At 36.6% G+C, this 16478-nt stretch overlaps 3 protein-coding genes across 3 annotated transcripts; all 3 read right to left on the reverse strand.

The window, feature by feature from the left end:
* Positions 1-3084: 3084 nt before the first annotated feature.
* LOC131632445 (uncharacterized) lies at positions 3085-8918 on the reverse strand. The gene is made up of 8 exons (XM_058903218.1): positions 8228-8918; positions 7705-8146; positions 6706-7622; positions 5390-6610; positions 4893-5111; positions 3955-4812; positions 3613-3870; positions 3085-3188 (listed from the first exon to the last, which is right to left on the reverse strand). The coding sequence occupies exons 1-8, from the start codon at positions 8916-8918 to the stop codon at positions 3085-3087; spliced, it is 4710 nt and encodes a 1569-aa protein (XP_058759201.1).
* A 1312-nt stretch (positions 8919-10230) lies between these two features.
* On the reverse strand, positions 10231-13178 carry LOC131632531 (uncharacterized). Its single transcript, XM_058903298.1, has 12 exons — positions 13041-13178; positions 12274-12541; positions 12097-12187; positions 11889-12016; positions 11716-11806; positions 11501-11630; positions 11236-11393; positions 11007-11127; positions 10752-10922; positions 10625-10666; positions 10478-10537; positions 10231-10386 (listed from the first exon to the last, which is right to left on the reverse strand). The coding sequence occupies exons 1-12, from the start codon at positions 13176-13178 to the stop codon at positions 10231-10233; spliced, it is 1554 nt and encodes a 517-aa protein (XP_058759281.1).
* Positions 13179-14747: 1569 nt separating this feature from the next.
* LOC131632615 (uncharacterized) lies at positions 14748-16091 on the reverse strand. Its single transcript, XM_058903387.1, has one exon. The coding sequence runs from the start codon at positions 16089-16091 to the stop codon at positions 14748-14750; it is 1344 nt and encodes a 447-aa protein (XP_058759370.1).
* Positions 16092-16478: the final 387 nt, after the last annotated feature.

The raw sequence follows: 16478 nt of genomic DNA on the forward strand, positions 1-16478 counted from the left end.
TGTTGTCTTGTTTTGGGCAAGACTTAGTCTTTTGAGACTAATTTTTATTTTGTTCTGACAGTATTATGATGAGGTGTAATGTTTATGTTGCAAGAAGTCTGAATATTATTTAACATGCTAAGTGCTCTATATATTAGTTGTTGTAATTGTTTGCACGTGTTTCGTATTTAGGTGACATGCATGAGTTTCCAGTTATAAGTTTATATACGGCAAGGCATGTATGATGTAAGAACAAAAGTTCAATATCTGGTTTGTTGGGTAAATTGGTTCAGCAGTGCCATTATTGTATCAATTTATGGGATTTATGGAAAACATAAAAGTAATGTTTTCATGACTTCAATAATTTTATGCACAATGTCATAGTTACCGACAGAAAGACAAAGATATTAAGCTGCAATGTTCAGCAATTATCATGTATAGATATAAGGATGAATCATTTCATTAAAAAAAAAAGTCAGTGTTAATTCCTTAAACCACCGCTTTCATATTAGTTTTTTCACTTTAATGCGTATAAGATATTCACTTCAAAATATAAGTAACATGGCAAATCAAAGAGTGTGTTCATGAGCTCATTTTCTGATAGTTTTGATCATGTACAGAGAAAAGGTGGGAAGTTGAATGTATGTGTTAAACTGAAACACATGAGATGGTGTACGTATAGACTGTGATCTTATCTACTACTTTATGCAATGACACCACTCAACACATGTAAATATATTGATAGTACTTTATTTAAAATCAATAAAATAAAAAATTGTACTTTGGCACCCAAATAAAAGAAGTGCATTGTTTATTTAACTGATCGAGCTTCATAGTTTAATACTTTTTGGACAGATGTTATGTCATTTTGGTTGTTGTCTTGTTTTGGGCAAGACTTAGTCTTTTGAGACTAATTTTTATTTTGTTCTGACAGTATTATGATGAGGTGTAATGTTTATGTTGCAAGAAGTCTGAATATTATTTAACATGCTAAGTGCTCTATATATTAGTTGTTGTAATTGTTTGCACGTGTTTCGTATTTAGGTGACATGCATGAGTTTCCAGTTATAAGTTTATATACGGCAAGGCATGTATGATGTAAGAACAAAAGTTCAATATCTGGTTTGTTGGGTAAATTGGTTCAGCAGTGCCATTATTGTATCAATTTATGGGATTTATGGAAAACATAAAAGTAATGTTTTCATGACTTCAATAATTTTATGCACAATGTCATAGTTACCGACAGAAAGACAAAGATATTAAGCTGCAATGTTCAGCAATTATCATGTATAGATATAAGGATGAATCATTTCATTAAAAAAAAAAGTCAGTGTTAATTCCTTAAACCACCGCTTTCATATTAGTTTTTTCACTTTAATGTGTATAAGATATTCACTTCAAAATATAAGTAACATGGCAAATCAAAGAGTGTGTTCATGAGCTCATTTTCTGATAGTTTTGATCATGTACAGAGAAAAGGTGGGAAGTTGAATGTATGTGTTAAACTGAAACACATGAGATGGTGTACGTATAGACTGTGATCTTATCTACTACTTTATGCAATGACACCACTCAACACATGTAAATATATTGATAGTACTTTATTTAAAATCAATAAAATAAAAAATTGTACTTTGGCACCCAAATAAAAGAAGTGCAACTTTTCCTTTTAAGAAGATAAGTCTGTAATACGATTCACTTGTGTTGTGCTGTACCATCACAGTTTGCATGTGGTTGTAAGGAATATATTCCTTTCCTTCTTGGAAGTATTATACACTGTGCACATGTGATTCAATGCTGCAGATAAGGAGAAAGCATGGTAACTTTATGGTAAAGGGTGAAAGTACCACGTGGTGTTGCAGCTAATCACACATAATAAATAGGCATCACTAATGTATGCTTGTGAAACAACAAACTGAAAGCTTGTATACCCATTGTTCATCACCTCTCCATCTGCAGCATTGCAAAAAACCCAGCTTGAATTTCCACAGCATTAAAAATGGCTCTTTGTGGGATTCTGAAGCATTCAGAAATGATAGATTATTTTCTAATTGCAAAGATCTCCACACAGGTTTGGTTTGTCTTTTTCTTTGATTGCACTTACATTAACAATGGATTTGCAAGTGTTTAATTTCATGGAATCATTTCTAAATTTGAGTGTTGCAGTCTTACGCAGAGGTTCAACCTGGATTTGTGAATAGCTATGGGAATCAAATTGGGAAAAATTGGATCATAATGAATAACCAGGGGGTACACCATGACCTGATCTTCAACCAAATTGAGATGCATCCGCTTATTTTAAGTGGATGGCCTTGTATGGAATCGTATTACAGTCTTCCTTCGGATGTAGTGTTGACGGTTGGATATTATGGTAACAACAACTATTCCATTTTATCAATTAGTGAGGTGGATGGACATCAGGACTTACCGCGTTTTCATAGCAGAAACGTGTTCTACAAAGATCTCCATTTTTTTGATGTAGATCTACTTCCTTTCAGTGTTGATCTGCCTAAATTAGTTGAGTATATAATATCCCATCTTTTTGATCTTGAAAGGTTTAGGCAATGTAGAACCAATAACTTATTTATGATTTTCCTGTAGAAAATACCGGTGGAATTTGCAACTGTCCTCAAAGACCATGGATACGAAGACGTTGTGCTCTGCGGCGACAACGGGAAGAATAAATTAATGTCTCCCTTAAAAATTGAAGATCCTCGCCGCACAAAATTAGGATACGGATGGGACGACTTCTGCAGGTCCAACAACTTCAAATGCGGGGATAGGATTCGGTTTAGGTTAGATGTTACTTCCTTGGACAAAACATGTTATGTGTATAAAATTGCATGAGTTTCGTAAACAATGAACATGCCCATGCTACGTTTGTTCTTCGTTGACTGGAGTTTGTAGTTAATATGTTATATATTTAAGCTTTCTATCTATCACAAGTCATTATGGTACTGGTAGTTGGATATTGTAGATTTAGGAGTTACTAATTAACTAATATTTATAACCAAAACATATTGAACAATGTGTTAACAGTAGCTCAGCAGTGTTATTCCCTTAGAATATACATAACCATAGAATCATTTAGGTGGTCTATCAGATTCAACCAATTGAAAATTCACGTAATCCACCAGTAGAATCATGGTGTAGGTCACGGATGCACTGCGTCTCATTCCAAGCTACTGCATGTTTTTCCTTGTAGTGACCTGATGTATAAAAGCATTATCCCCAGTTAGGCTGCAAATCGCTAGAAACGACAATATAAAACAAAAGTTAAAATAAGCTTTAAATTACCATTATCATGTCCCAGCTATATATTGTGGAAAACCTCCTTATAGACCACATTCGCAGTAGTTGACTTCAACCTGTCGTTCTCGTCATATACCAGAATTTTTATTCCCTGCTTGGTTGTGACCCTCGACAGGGCAACATATATTTGGCCATGAGTGAAGACGTCTCGTGGCAAAAAAAGTCCCACTTTATCCAAAGATTGTCCTTGAGATTTATTGATCGTCATTGCGTATGAGACAATTATTGGAAATTGACGCCGTTTGAGCTTGAAGGGCCAAGGGGATTGCGAGGGAGACATATCCATTCGAGGGATGTAAACCAAGTTTCCACAACACTTACCCGCCATTATTTTAGCCTCTATGACGTGGTTTGCCATCCTAGTTATCATTACCCTAGTTCCGTTACACAAACCCTCAGACTGGTCTATGTTACGCATAAGCATAACAGGTGTTCCTACCTTCAACCTAATGAGATGGTTAGGCAAACCCGAAGTGGTTAATGAACTGAGAAACTCCGGTGTGAGTATATCGACTACATTGGTGTCATGAATTTCTGACCTATCGACGGTATTTGAGCTGTAGTAATCCTTGGTTTCCCCTAACGATGATATGAAGCTGGATGTTAGTCACTGTAATAATTGAAAAATAGATTTAGAAAACATGATAGGAAAACGATGAATACCTGGCATCAGATCAAGGACGTGATTGTTTATTTGATCGACAACTTCCAATGTAGAAGCAAGTATCGCCTTACTCTTTAAGTAGTCGTTAGATTGGTAGTTTTCGATAAAATCAGGATAAGTACTATTTACGATAGCAACAATTGGGTCTGTGTAATCCGTGATCAAAAGTTCTTTTGGCAGTTGAATATCCGCAAATCCATCATTTGGCTCGGAAAGTTTGCCTTCACCAATTTGCAACAGCCATTTTGAGAAGTCGGCAATTTCCTTTTTTCCTGCTTCATCTGGGCCGGATTGAAGTCGCATGTTATGCGTTAAAGTTAAGACTTCAACATTCCGCCATATGTAAGAAGCATTTATGGCAAAATGTACAATATCCGAACGACTCCCTCTAGGTACAACGGGCAAAATCTGTCTAAAATCACCACCAAAAACAACTACCTTACCGCCAAAGATCTCCTCTGAATTACTGTATGTAGACATGACATCCTTCAATGTTCGATCCAGTGCTTCAAAAGCATGTTTGTGTGCCATTGGTGCTTCATCCCAAATGATAAGCTTAGTCTGCCTTAGGAGGTCTGCGACGTCATCATTATATTCAATATTGCACGTTGAATTGTCCATTGTTGGAACAGGTATCTTGAATTTAGAATGGGCAGTTCTACCACCGGGCAACAACAAAGAAGCTATTCCACTTGTTGCAACGGTAAGACAAATATCATGTTTGGACCTCAATGCACTTGCAAGTGTTCGCCACATGTAAGTCTTACCGGTTCCACCATAACCATGTAGGAAAAAGACACCACCCTTTTGCGCGTTAACAGACGCCATAATTTTATCAAAAATTAACCTTTGCTCGTCTACAATGAATGGAAGAAAAATTTATGTAAGCGACTGATTTACATGTTCTAAATGTGAGAACAGTTTGTTTTGTACGAACCTGTCAGAGCTGTGAAAAGCGACGTGAATTCTGTTCTCATTGTAGGCACATCGTAACTTCGTTCGTCATAAACCAACCTGTTCCCTAATTGTTGTAGAACGTATCCATCAGGATATGGAATTGGTTTAAAGTCGCTGAGGCTTCTTCGATTTGCCTGCAGAAGTTTCTCGATTTCCGTCAAAGTCAAATTCTTTAACTGATCTTCAGTGAGCACCAAATCTGTTCCATAACATTGTACACAACATTATTGTCATACAAATTTAACGTGTGCTATAATATTAACTACATTTTTACATGTTTAGCTGTTTATATGCAGAGTAAACGACACACTTTTTAAACATGACCTTTTTTAAGCAGCTTGTGTTAGACAATAAATTGGCATTTCAATGGCTTCACGCAGCAGACATCATATTAACATTTAACTGTTGGGTTATATATGGACCAAAACATTAATTTCAACCTTCACAGTCATATTTAATGTAGTACTTTATTCAAACCTTTATTGTGAGCCAACTGTCTTTGCTGATGCAGCAGACCTTCAGATAGTAGATCCCACGTCTCGTTCCAAACATGAGCAGGCCTATTAACAGCCGAGGATAAAAGCATCACTACAAAAAGTTTGCGGAGGAAATGGCCAGACCCCCATTCACTGGCCTCCCGTATTGCCCGAATGTATTCTCGGTCATCTTCTAGGAATCCCATTGCAAAGCATGCATCCCTAAAAGTATCAAACTGTGTGTCACCTACTTTGCGAATTTCTTCGTAAGTTAGTGGTCCCTTCACTACGGTCAACATCAGTCGTAAGTAAAACAACTCTCCAGTGGTTGGTGGAACCCAGATCAAACGACCAATGGTGAACCCCTTTTTCCGCGGTTTCCATGTTCTGGTTTTTTTGTCATAAACAAATTTTGACACAAACTGACCATATGTAAGTGACCGTGCCTCCTCGTATTTCCCATTAGCAACAAACCAAGCAGTGAACATAGACTCCGTTACACTTGCTTTTTCCAAGATATTTTCCATTCTTGCATGATCGGGGTAGTAAACAGCCTGCTCACCTACTAAATGATAATACATACGTTCGACCGCCGGTTTCCTGCCATGAATGTTGTAGGAATAAATTCTCCAACACGCCTCACTCGGGGACACATATCTACAATCCAGATACTGTTTGATCTCATCAACAGGCTCTGTGTCGTTTCCTGAGCCGTTACCAGAAGTTGAAATTGTAGCTCCGATTCTATCAAACCCTTTGTGGATATACTTGAATAGATATTTGATTGATGTGCTTTGGTTACACCACTCCATGTTAATATGAGCATGGTATTTCAGGAGGAATCTTGTATTGTAAGGTACAACATGTCGATTATCCAAAGATACACCATTTTTCTGGATAACATGGGTATTTGATCGCCTCCTATAGAGGGGATAGCCATCCGCATCAACAACAGTATCTTCTTGGAAGGGCTTGGGGAAGAATTTGGTGCATTTTCTATTTTTCATGCAGCGTGAAGTCATCCTCGACGGACCGCACGGACCATGCATCATGTGGGCGGAGACCAATTTATATAGTGTTGGATGTAAAGTGGGGTCTGGGATTTCAGCACAAATGATTTTATCTATATCTGCTGGTGTCGGATATTTGCTTTGAGGGTGTAGGAAGACCAATATATGAGCATGCGGCAATCCTCGTTTTTGAAATTCAATAGTGTACATAACTGTAAGTTAAGAACACATGTTAAATAAGTTTGTATTGACAAAATTCAAAGAGTATGGATATCTACAATAAATATAAGGTGGAAATAATCCTTACATGCAATAACCTTCCCGAGCACGTGCCGTTTTGTTATATCAGTCATGAGATCATCAAATTTGATTTTGAAAACTTTGGTTATGAGATCAGGTCTATCATGTGGCTTTAAATTAGTACCAGATAATGCACGTTCTATTTCAGGCCAAGCAGGATTACAAGTAAACGTTACAAACAAATCTGGGAAGCCCAACTTACTTGAAATGGCCATACCATCAAAATATAGTTGGTCCATGTAACGCTTGCTCCCAACAAAAGTAGATGGCAAAACTACCCTTTTTCCTCGCTTTGGTGCTGTGTTCGCCTGTGCCCCGCGAGTTTGCTCATTCAACCGATTATATTTTCCAACTCGTAACTTGGACTGGTTAGTCCTCAACCAACTGAGACGTTCTGATTCCATCATTGCGAACCCATCGACCAAGAACTGTTGAAAAAGCCGTCTTGAGTGAAGCAATGTCTTTGCCTCGGCTTTGCGCTCCTGCAAACGAAAACACAGCCAATCTTTGATTGATTGGCGGTTCTTCCTGTTAACCTCAGTTTCGTGTTCATACCTGTGCAGTATATTTTTCCTATATCCATCCTCCCCATAAACAAAAATGAGCGGGTATTGATAGGCCAAGTAAGCAGGATGAAATTCGGTAATTTTTTGCAAATGGCCATTGCGTGCATGGACGATGATGTCTCTCTCTGTCGTGGGATCAATATCACCAACGATCAGAGCAGCCACCTCTGACACAGTTGGTGTATTGTATACACGGCCATCTTCAGCCCTATCACTGATTAGTCGTATCTTCAAGTCTAAGAACTCATTTCCTCTCAAAAGATCTCTTGCCATTCGAAATGCCCTTGCATGGGGATTGCATCCATCCAACATATCCTTTAACTTAAGAACAATATCCCTGCTGAGAACATCACTGTCCCTGCAAAAAAAATGTCATTATTATTCCAATTTGGCAATGTTATATACTGAAACTGTGTGCTTTTCGTAATAAATACAATTACCCGAAGCATTTCATCCTGTTATCGACTTCATTGTCGGTGTCATATATATATAGTTGAGCATATTGGGGATGCTGTCCAACATTCGGCATCAACGTCCCTATACGATGACATGTTTGACCGTGAAGTCGTAAAGTAGGTGGTCCTCCCCCATGTGCAACGGTGTCGTCAAATTTCATCCCTGGAAAAGTAAACGAAAACATGGCGTTATAAGTGCGAAGGTTGCTTTGGTAGTTCTTACTCTCTGGGCCATTTTTATCATGTAGTAGACGCTGCAGCAATGGGGGGGGATTTAAAAGTAACGGCAATACAACTTTTCCACTCCGACAACACCGGTGAAACTTAGGAATAGTCGTATGCCGTGATTTGTCTCTGCGTTCCTGATACCACATGGATGCATGACAAAATGGGCAATCCCAAACTCTATCTCCTATGTCAGAGTACTCTGTACCAGCAAATACAACAATATCAAAAAACATAGTTATTGGTTTTAAAACATAGACAACTAATAAGAAAGAGGTCATACGTTCTAAAAGGGAGTCGACAACATCATCATTATCGAGGCTTTCATCATCATTAGAAGAAGAATCCCCCAGGTTCACATCATCTTCAGAGTTAGAGTCCGTATCAAACGTGTTATTGGCAGTGGTGTCAACATGCGATGTTCTATTAAGTGTTTTGCTGCCTGCATTGGAAGTAGAAGCATGGTTAGTGTTAAATGGCAGTGGACTGGTTTGGTCAAAACGCCTCAGTAGGTTATTGCCATGAGTGGGGAGTGTTCTCCTCCTTTTTTGGAGTGATTGTCGATGTATAAGTGTATTGGACGGGGCAGTGAAGCACTGGTTAGATAGGCTGTCCGATAGAGGGGTACGATGATGTGAATTTGGTGTATGAGTTGGGACTAATCCAGGTTGTTTGACTAAGGGTGAATTTTCTTTATTTGGGTGATTACAACCATTGTTCCTGTTATCCAAAATGATCTTCCTCCTCTTCCTAGCAATAGAAGCAGAATTAGAAGATTGCCCAGTTTCAAATATAGTAGGATTCTGCGCATGTGTTTGTTTACCCATGGGAACTGGAGCTGTTTGTAGCAAGACAGTTGGTAGCTTGCCTGTCCAATTTTTACGCGTGCGTCGACGTTGAGCTAAAATAAGCTTTCTTCGCCTTCTAGCATTTTTTGCAGTTGCATTTCTTGTTGAAGTAGAGTTTGGTTCCATTAAAGAAGAAAGGTGATTTGAATGCCTTCTGCTTCTAAGAGTTTATCACAGGGTTATAAAATAAAGGCATGTGGAAGGAGGAAGTAACATATAATGCTGGTATTGGTGTTGTGAAAACAGAAATATTTGTTGCCTGGTGCTGTGAAAGGGTATTAAAAAAATGAGAGGGTAATTTGAAATTTTGTTGTTTCCCGCAAAAAGTATGGGTTTTAAAATATCCATTTCAAAAAAATATTTGGCCTTGGTTGAGGAAGATTAAAATATTAGCAATAATTAAGATTAGTAGCCTTACCAATTTTTGCTCACGCAAGAATGATTGCTTTTTTTATATGATATGCTGTGAAGAGTTATTGGAAAGTGGAAAACTCTGAGATCTGACATTGGGTCTTTTCCATAGGATGGCTGCAATATAGTGTATAGGAATGATACTACAAAAAGCATGTGATCTTTAACATGACATATTTGAAAAGGTGTTGGACACTATATTTAATTAGTTTACTTTTCCAGATGAACCAATGAATGTATATAAGAGTTTTATATTCCATTATATATATATATGTATATATTATTACATTTCTCAATCTAATAACCCAAAGGATGTGTGGATGCAGCTATTAGTTTTAATTCTTTAAGTTTCTGCCAAGTCTTTTTCCATAATAATAAAATATATTTTTTTAAAAAGCAGTAGTTTCAACTTATAAGTTCACATGCTCGTAATGTATTATAACCTGTTAAAGTTATAGGTGCATATATTTATTTAATTAAAATTAGTAGATAAGATCCAGTGCTATTTGTGTTCTATTTTGTTGGTTAACATTTATAGACAGTCTGTTTTAAGGCTTAGTAAGACTATCAGTTGTATTGATATAAGTTGAGTGATCTGTTCAACTTAAAGGTGTATATATTCCTTTACTCAAAACTTATAGATCAGATTTAGGAAGTGTTTTTTGAGATGTACTTTGCCAATTTTTTACATGTGTATCATCAAAAGTTGAAAAACCCCCGTTAAATTGGAAAAAACATATTTTCTGAGAAGGATTTGATATAAGGATACAGTATTAAAGGAGTAATACTACAACTAAAATGCAAAAGTAAAGTCAGCATATAAGAGAAAAAAAAAAGTTAATCAACAATAACATAATAGTCTGCAGAACCAAAAAGTAAGAGCAGAAACGCTCGACTTGAACTGTATCAAAATAGTTGATGCAAAAACCTTCCAACTAAATATTAGGACTACAACTATCTCTTGTTCCACAACACCGGGTTCTAATTCAATTTCGTCGAAGATAGTCAAGGCAGACGCAAAACGACCCTATTTGTTGTTCTCCAACTTGATGATCTTCTTCAGTTTGGTTGAAGACAGTTCACCATCACGTACAGATGTTGATTCACTGGAGGCATCATGATTCTGCCTTTTTGCGGTGGGTGTTAAAGGCTCCGGGTTGTGCTTGGATGTTATCTCTAGGTCCTGTAAACATAACACAAAAAATGCTTTATGTGTATGTCGTGTTGATTAGTTATAGCATACATGTCATGCGTATAAGATGGGAATTGATTACCGTAACAACGTCACAATCATCAGCAGCATCAGTTTTAGCCTCATCCACGCTCTCTTTAATCTGCATAATATAAACAGGTTCTGGTTGTTGTGTCTCAAATCCATAACCAAAAACTTAAATTTGCAAAATCTGAGCATTTATATATACCTGCAGTGGAAGGGGTGTTGCGGATGGTTCAGAACTCACAACCTACAGTGTATAAAGAAAATCGGTTATAGTATACATGTAGATGATGTAAAGAGTAATGACAAATCCAAGTTGAGCCTTGTGATACCTGACTGTCCGTCCAAGGCGCCTTGAATTGTTTAACGAAGTCGCTATCTTTTATGAACATGACAACTGAGGCGCTGTCCCAGCTAGGCTGCCATTTAACCCTTAAAGCAAGATCCAGGCCCAACATTTTATCGAGAGCTAACGGGAATTCCAATGGATCTGTGATACCAGCCTATTCAACAAATATACAACGTTAGCAACGATCGGCGGAAAAAAATAAATAATGTATACATAAAAGTTATATGAAGTTAAAAACCTTTATCATTGTTTCCCGCATCTGAGCAGCTGACAACTCTAAGATTTCAGTACATTCTCGATCCCAGAAAATAAATTTGCAAGAAGTTTCCCCATGGAAACCTTCAACTTCAATCTTATACCTATTATTATCGGTTTATTATATTAGAAACGACAGTTGAACAAACATAATGATAACAATTAGCAAATAGTTTGTGTGACACACAGGAAAAGGTCCCAACAAACCGTACTTATAGATTTCAGCCTCAGTAGAATGTCCATTATCACATTTGTAGGGAGGTTTGTCACCGCGAACAGATTTAGTGCATTCATGGCAGCACTGGTAGTACCATCCGTAGGAAGACGCAATTAGTTTTCTCGTTTTTGCATACGTAGCACAGAAAGTATTCTGCATGAGAAAATTAATATGAATCAGTGATATGCGATATATACTCATGCAGCTTCACATTTCAGAGCTCGTACGTCACGGTATTTTTTCATCTGAATTAGTGGTACAGAAACAGCCCCGTGCAGCAACTTATGTGCAAGACTATGACCAACACTGTCATTTGTGGAACTGCGGGAGTATTGTTGAGACTGAGAGGTCTGCTGTGTGGAAACAATACGCAGTGATTCCTTTGGGAAACTGCATGATATGAATTCACAATCAATATTTACAATATAAGATGAATATAAAAGCCATTGTACACTATTAATATAATGGAAGCCACCTGTTGAGGAAGTCCTTGACACAAGGCAAATCTGGATTGATAAGGAGCTTGGTAACATGGAATGTGTTGGTAACAGAGAGTGGGTAATGGCCTTCACAAAAAAAAGAACAATGCAAACAAATCATGACACCATCAGACGTAAGGAAAGTACAATAAAGAATACAATAACATACCAGCCTCCTTAACTTTTGCATACTGAAGCAAAACAACGGTCGGGTCAGTTGTTGCAGTGTTTTTCTCGTTAAACTTAAAAAAATCGTTGGCATAGTCCTCCCAAAGGGTGCAATTTATGGTGTTGTTGCTGCAGACAGTACAACGGGGCTGTTATTAGACACGAAATAGACACAAAAGGGATAAACAAAGCATGCTTGAACCACTGACCTCGAATCTCTGAGCAGAAAATTAACCTGAAGTTTTTTCCCCCCACTCTGCATTTGTTGATACCCAATACTCTCGAGCATACCAATAACGTCTAAGTAATTGTTGAAAATGAAGCACATAAGAAAGTGAGCGACAATATAATGTGAAAAGAAATGAAAATAGGGAATGTAGTGTTACCAATGAGCACGTTCTTTTGAAAGTTTCCGGTTATGATGTCAGAGAAACTGGTGAAAGTTCGGGGTTTTGGGGGTATCTCATGTTTGTCAACATCACCAACAGCAGTGCCTCCCGTGAATTTAACCAAGAACTTGTGGGAGCATGGTTTGAAAACTAAGTTATTTGGGTGAACCGCAAAATTTGACACGGTATAGGTATGGCCCACCTCAAATTTGTCATGGTATGCGGCCATGCATGCAGTTGGAACAATGACGTGAATATCACAACCCTGGGAAGATACAAAAGGTTAAATCGCATATGACTAACTCAAAACAATAGCTTATAGTCACCTAAAAGAATATAGTACACAAAATCCAGCAAAAGAGATAGACAAAAAGCCAAACTCAGAATCAATAGCTTATATCTCAATGACAGCATATCTAAAATACACGAAAGGACGAAAAACATGAACCAAAATAGTTGAAACATATAAGGCAAAACATGTAAAACACGAAAAGCATGAAGAAGAATTACAAAAAGCCAGAAAAAGTAAAAAACTGTAAATATATAACAGAAAACATGGGAGACGTTAGTTAACTGTAGGTTGTTGAACACAACACATAATCTTAAAAACACATATCAAATACAAACAACCAACTGTTGAAGAGGACGATAAACAAAGAACCAACTGTTGAAGACGACGATAAACAAACCAGAAGCTAAAAAACCCTACGATGATTTAGTGTCCAAAAACGAAAAGATTGAAGTCAACAGAGTTGTTCATTTACCTCTTTGTCTTCAAATATCATCTCGAAGTGCTCCTTATTATTGGACAGTACCTTCCATTTATGGGACACTCTGACCGCCACTTTCCACAGCTCTTTTGTGTCGTTGATGTCAATAATCTTTTCCATCGGACGAGCCATTTAGGATCGGATGTTGAAGATAACAAACAGAGGTTGAAGACGGCAAAGGGTTGGATAAGAGAATCGAAAGGTGGGAGAAAAATGAAAAATGAAAACGGAGGAGGAAGAAAGGTTTAAGACCGAGTAAAGTGGAAGGTGGTTTAGGGTTAGAAAAGAGAAATGGAAAGGTAATGACCGATAGGAATTGAAAAGACTTTAGAGTGTTAGTAGGATAATAGCCATATTTCTGTTTCCAAGAAAGATAGTTCAAATATTGGGAAAAAGGCAGTTGTTGGATTTGCTGATATATCAGGTGTGTTGTTATTTTTTTTTTAGGAAGGCAGATGCAATGCAAAGTTAGAACAGGTTTTGTGAAGGCTTCAACTTTGATCATCTTTGCATTCCATCCCCTATAAAAATGTTTTGTTTTGTCCCCAGGTCATTAGAATATTGATGGTGTTGCATATACCCTTGCTTAGTCAGAGGAACTTTTGCTTAGCCACCAATGCGAAGCAGCGCGCACTAAGAGAACAAATGGCTCACTTAGCCAACCATGAGCAATAGAAAGGGATAAGCGTATATCAGAGCTTACTTAGCTACCTTCCTGCAACATTCATTGTATATGTTGTACTTGTTTGAATTTCAATCTCAACATGCCACATATATGAAAATCATATATTCATTTAGTCATAGATTAGATTCTAAGGATACTTAAGTGTTTCAAGGATTTTCTTAAGGTGTACATTTTCCATTGCTCAATTCTAACTTCATATCCAAAAAATACTGCAAACTTTTTCAAATATATTGCATATATTCTTAAACTAACCAACACTTGATCCACTTACATATTATTGCCATACACTATAGCCATGAGAAGGCTTGAGTTCACAAGTAAAATAAAATCTTACCTATTACTTTTATAACGCCAATTCCTAGTCCAATAGGTGAGAATATAAATACCATTACAGGTGCAATAAAGCAAACATAGAACTAGTCCCATACAAGGTCATATATTGGTTGCAATTGTGATGATCAAAGCTAATAAGTGAGACGACCCACACACCTAAAGTCTTAAGGTGTTAGGTGAAATACGTGAATCCTTGAAGTTTTTAGGTGAATATGTGATATTTTTCTCACTATTGTCATTGTTATCAATCTAATGTGATTATCCAACCAAATTAAGTCTCCTCTAAAAATCCTAATGAATATCACTCTCACCATTCATTTATCGTCATCAAGATAGATTGAGTCATGAACAAGAAAAAAGAAAAGTAAAGAGTTTTTATGATAAATGGTGTTATTGGTGTGGTCCATTATACAGTCTGTATACCTTTGGAGATGCCATCGCAATATCTAAAATTTCGATATTATGATTATATACTCCAACAAAAAATTCCAATTGTGTAAGATATATGTTTAAAAGCAATTATTGAGAACATATAAACATCAAATAGCATAAAAGCAATTATTGAGAAACATATAAACATCAACTAGCATAAAAGCAATTATTGAAAAACACATAAACATCAAGTGCATGCATGTGTGGGCGGTAAATTCTCAAGCTGATGTAATCTTGCAATTTTAGCAAAGTTATATACATATCTTGTTAAAACCTGCATCCCATAAGTCCTTCAATAACTTTGGAGCCTCAATGGAGATCATGCTCCTCATCTCCGGATGACCTCTAAATTCAAAGGATGAGAGATTCAAAGCATCAATGGAGATTATGCTCCTCTTCTTTGTACGACCTCTATCTTTGGATGAGAAATGCAAAGCATGAATACCGACATTGGAATGGAAACAATCAAGTATGCTCAAATGACGCAACTTTGCACCAATGATTTTGAAATCACGCGTGAACCAACACATGTTAATGGTGATATGTTCCAATTGGAGACATTTAGAAAACAAATGAGTTATGACATCACCATCTTTGAGTCCATCCAAGAGAATTGTTGTCACATTCTTGAGTCCAGAAAAGTGAACAAGATTAGAAATTTTAGCACATGTGTAGCTGAACTTGGATAACTTAAGAGGCTTAATATTCAGTGTGTGTAACAAACTTTTAGAGATACACTCGGAGGAATATTCAATGGAGGAGAGATTTGATGCAATGATATCAATATTAATCTTCTTCTGAATGATTTCCCCGCAGTTAATGTTCAAATGAAGCAATGTTGCACTAGTTATTTTTATGTCGGATTTGAAGGTACATTCATTAAGAGTCAAGTTCTCAAGATGGATGCATTTAAGACACATATCCTGAAGCATTTTCTGCTGGACAGGAACTAGATGCAACACAAGAGTTGTCAAATTCTTCAATCCAGAAAATTCCATTATGTGGCAGTTCTGTAGGTGTAGATATGTGAGAGAATTAGAGTCAGACAAGAAAGGAGGAAATAAAAAATTGTATGGCTCTATTTTAAAATAAGTTTCTTCATATGCCAAGAGCATTTCAAATGTTATTTCAAAATTAGTTTCTTCATAGGCCAAGAGCGTCTCGTTTTCAAAATCAACTTCTTCATATGGAAAAGGCGCAAAGAGTAGCTCAATACGATTGACACCCTTAAGAATTCCTTTGCGAATCAATGTATCAATGACTCGAGTATTATCCCAACCTAATGGAAAATTGATTTGGATTGAACTGATCATGTCACCATGATATTTCTGGATGAAATTATTCAATCTTGTGGCAAATTGAGATTGAAGCTGTTGAAAGAGTGGGAGGGATTTTGGTAACTCTGGAATTGTATCAAACATGTTATGGAGATCAAAAGTGAGGTCCTTCCTTAATCCCCATTCGTGATACCATTGTTTGGACAATGCACTCGTTTTCACCAAATTCTTCAAACTTAACTTGGAAAAGATATGTGATATAACACAATCTGGTAACTCACTTGGTTCACTCTTCACCTTTTTCACCAAATTCTTCATTCTGAATGACAAACTCTTCAAGCTTTGTATTCTGCGAAGAAAACAAAATTGAATGACAAATTCTGGAAGCTGTGTGGAAAACCTATACAAGTAGTAGGATTTAAATCTCTAGAATTAGGGTTTTTTTTCCTTTCACTTTAGCCTTTTGTAAACCATAATTTCCTATTTTTTAGCAATTTGAATATGAAAATCGTGGGGTTAGGTTAAATTGTTATTTTGTTATTTTTTTAGCTATTTGTAATTACTACGTTGTTATTTTTTAGCAATTTAAAAACTGTGTGTTATTTTTTAATATTATTAGTATTATTATTTAATTAATTATTATTTTAATTATATTTTAAATGTTCGGTTAAGAAATATATTTAATTGGATGTTAAATCTAACTTT

This window comes from Vicia villosa, linkage group LG1 (genome assembly GCF_029867415.1).
Source record: "Vicia villosa cultivar HV-30 ecotype Madison, WI linkage group LG1, Vvil1.0, whole genome shotgun sequence".
Lineage (NCBI taxonomy): Eukaryota > Viridiplantae > Streptophyta > Magnoliopsida > Fabales > Fabaceae > Vicia > Vicia villosa.

What these genes read in the sequence shown, in the direction of transcription:
- LOC131632615 (XM_058903387.1), bottom strand. Translation starts at nt 16,091, where the DNA reads ATGAAGAATTTGGTGAAAAAGGTGAAGAGTGAACCAAGTGAGTTACCA.
- LOC131632445 (XM_058903218.1), bottom strand. Translation starts at nt 8,918, where the DNA reads ATGGAACCAAACTCTACTTCAACAAGAAATGCAACTGCAAAAAATGCT. An exon ending in GCTTTTCACAGCTCTGACAG is followed by an intron (nt 4,813 to 4,892) that starts GTTCGTACAAAA and finishes CATTCATTGTAG; the next exon opens with ACGAGCAAAGGTTAATTTTT. An exon ending in AGAGGCTAAAATAATGGCGG is followed by an intron (nt 3,189 to 3,612) that starts GTAAGTGTTGTG and finishes TTTATACATCAG; the next exon opens with GTCACTACAAGGAAAAACAT.
- LOC131632531 (XM_058903298.1), bottom strand. Translation starts at nt 13,178, where the DNA reads ATGGCTCGTCCGATGGAAAAGATTATTGACATCAACGACACAAAAGAG. An exon ending in CAACACCCCTTCCACTGCAG is followed by an intron (nt 10,538 to 10,624) that starts GTATATATAAAT and finishes TATATTATGCAG; the next exon opens with ATTAAAGAGAGCGTGGATGA. An exon ending in ATGATTGTGACGTTGTTACG is followed by an intron (nt 10,387 to 10,477) that starts GTAATCAATTCC and finishes TTATGTTTACAG; the next exon opens with GACCTAGAGATAACATCCAA.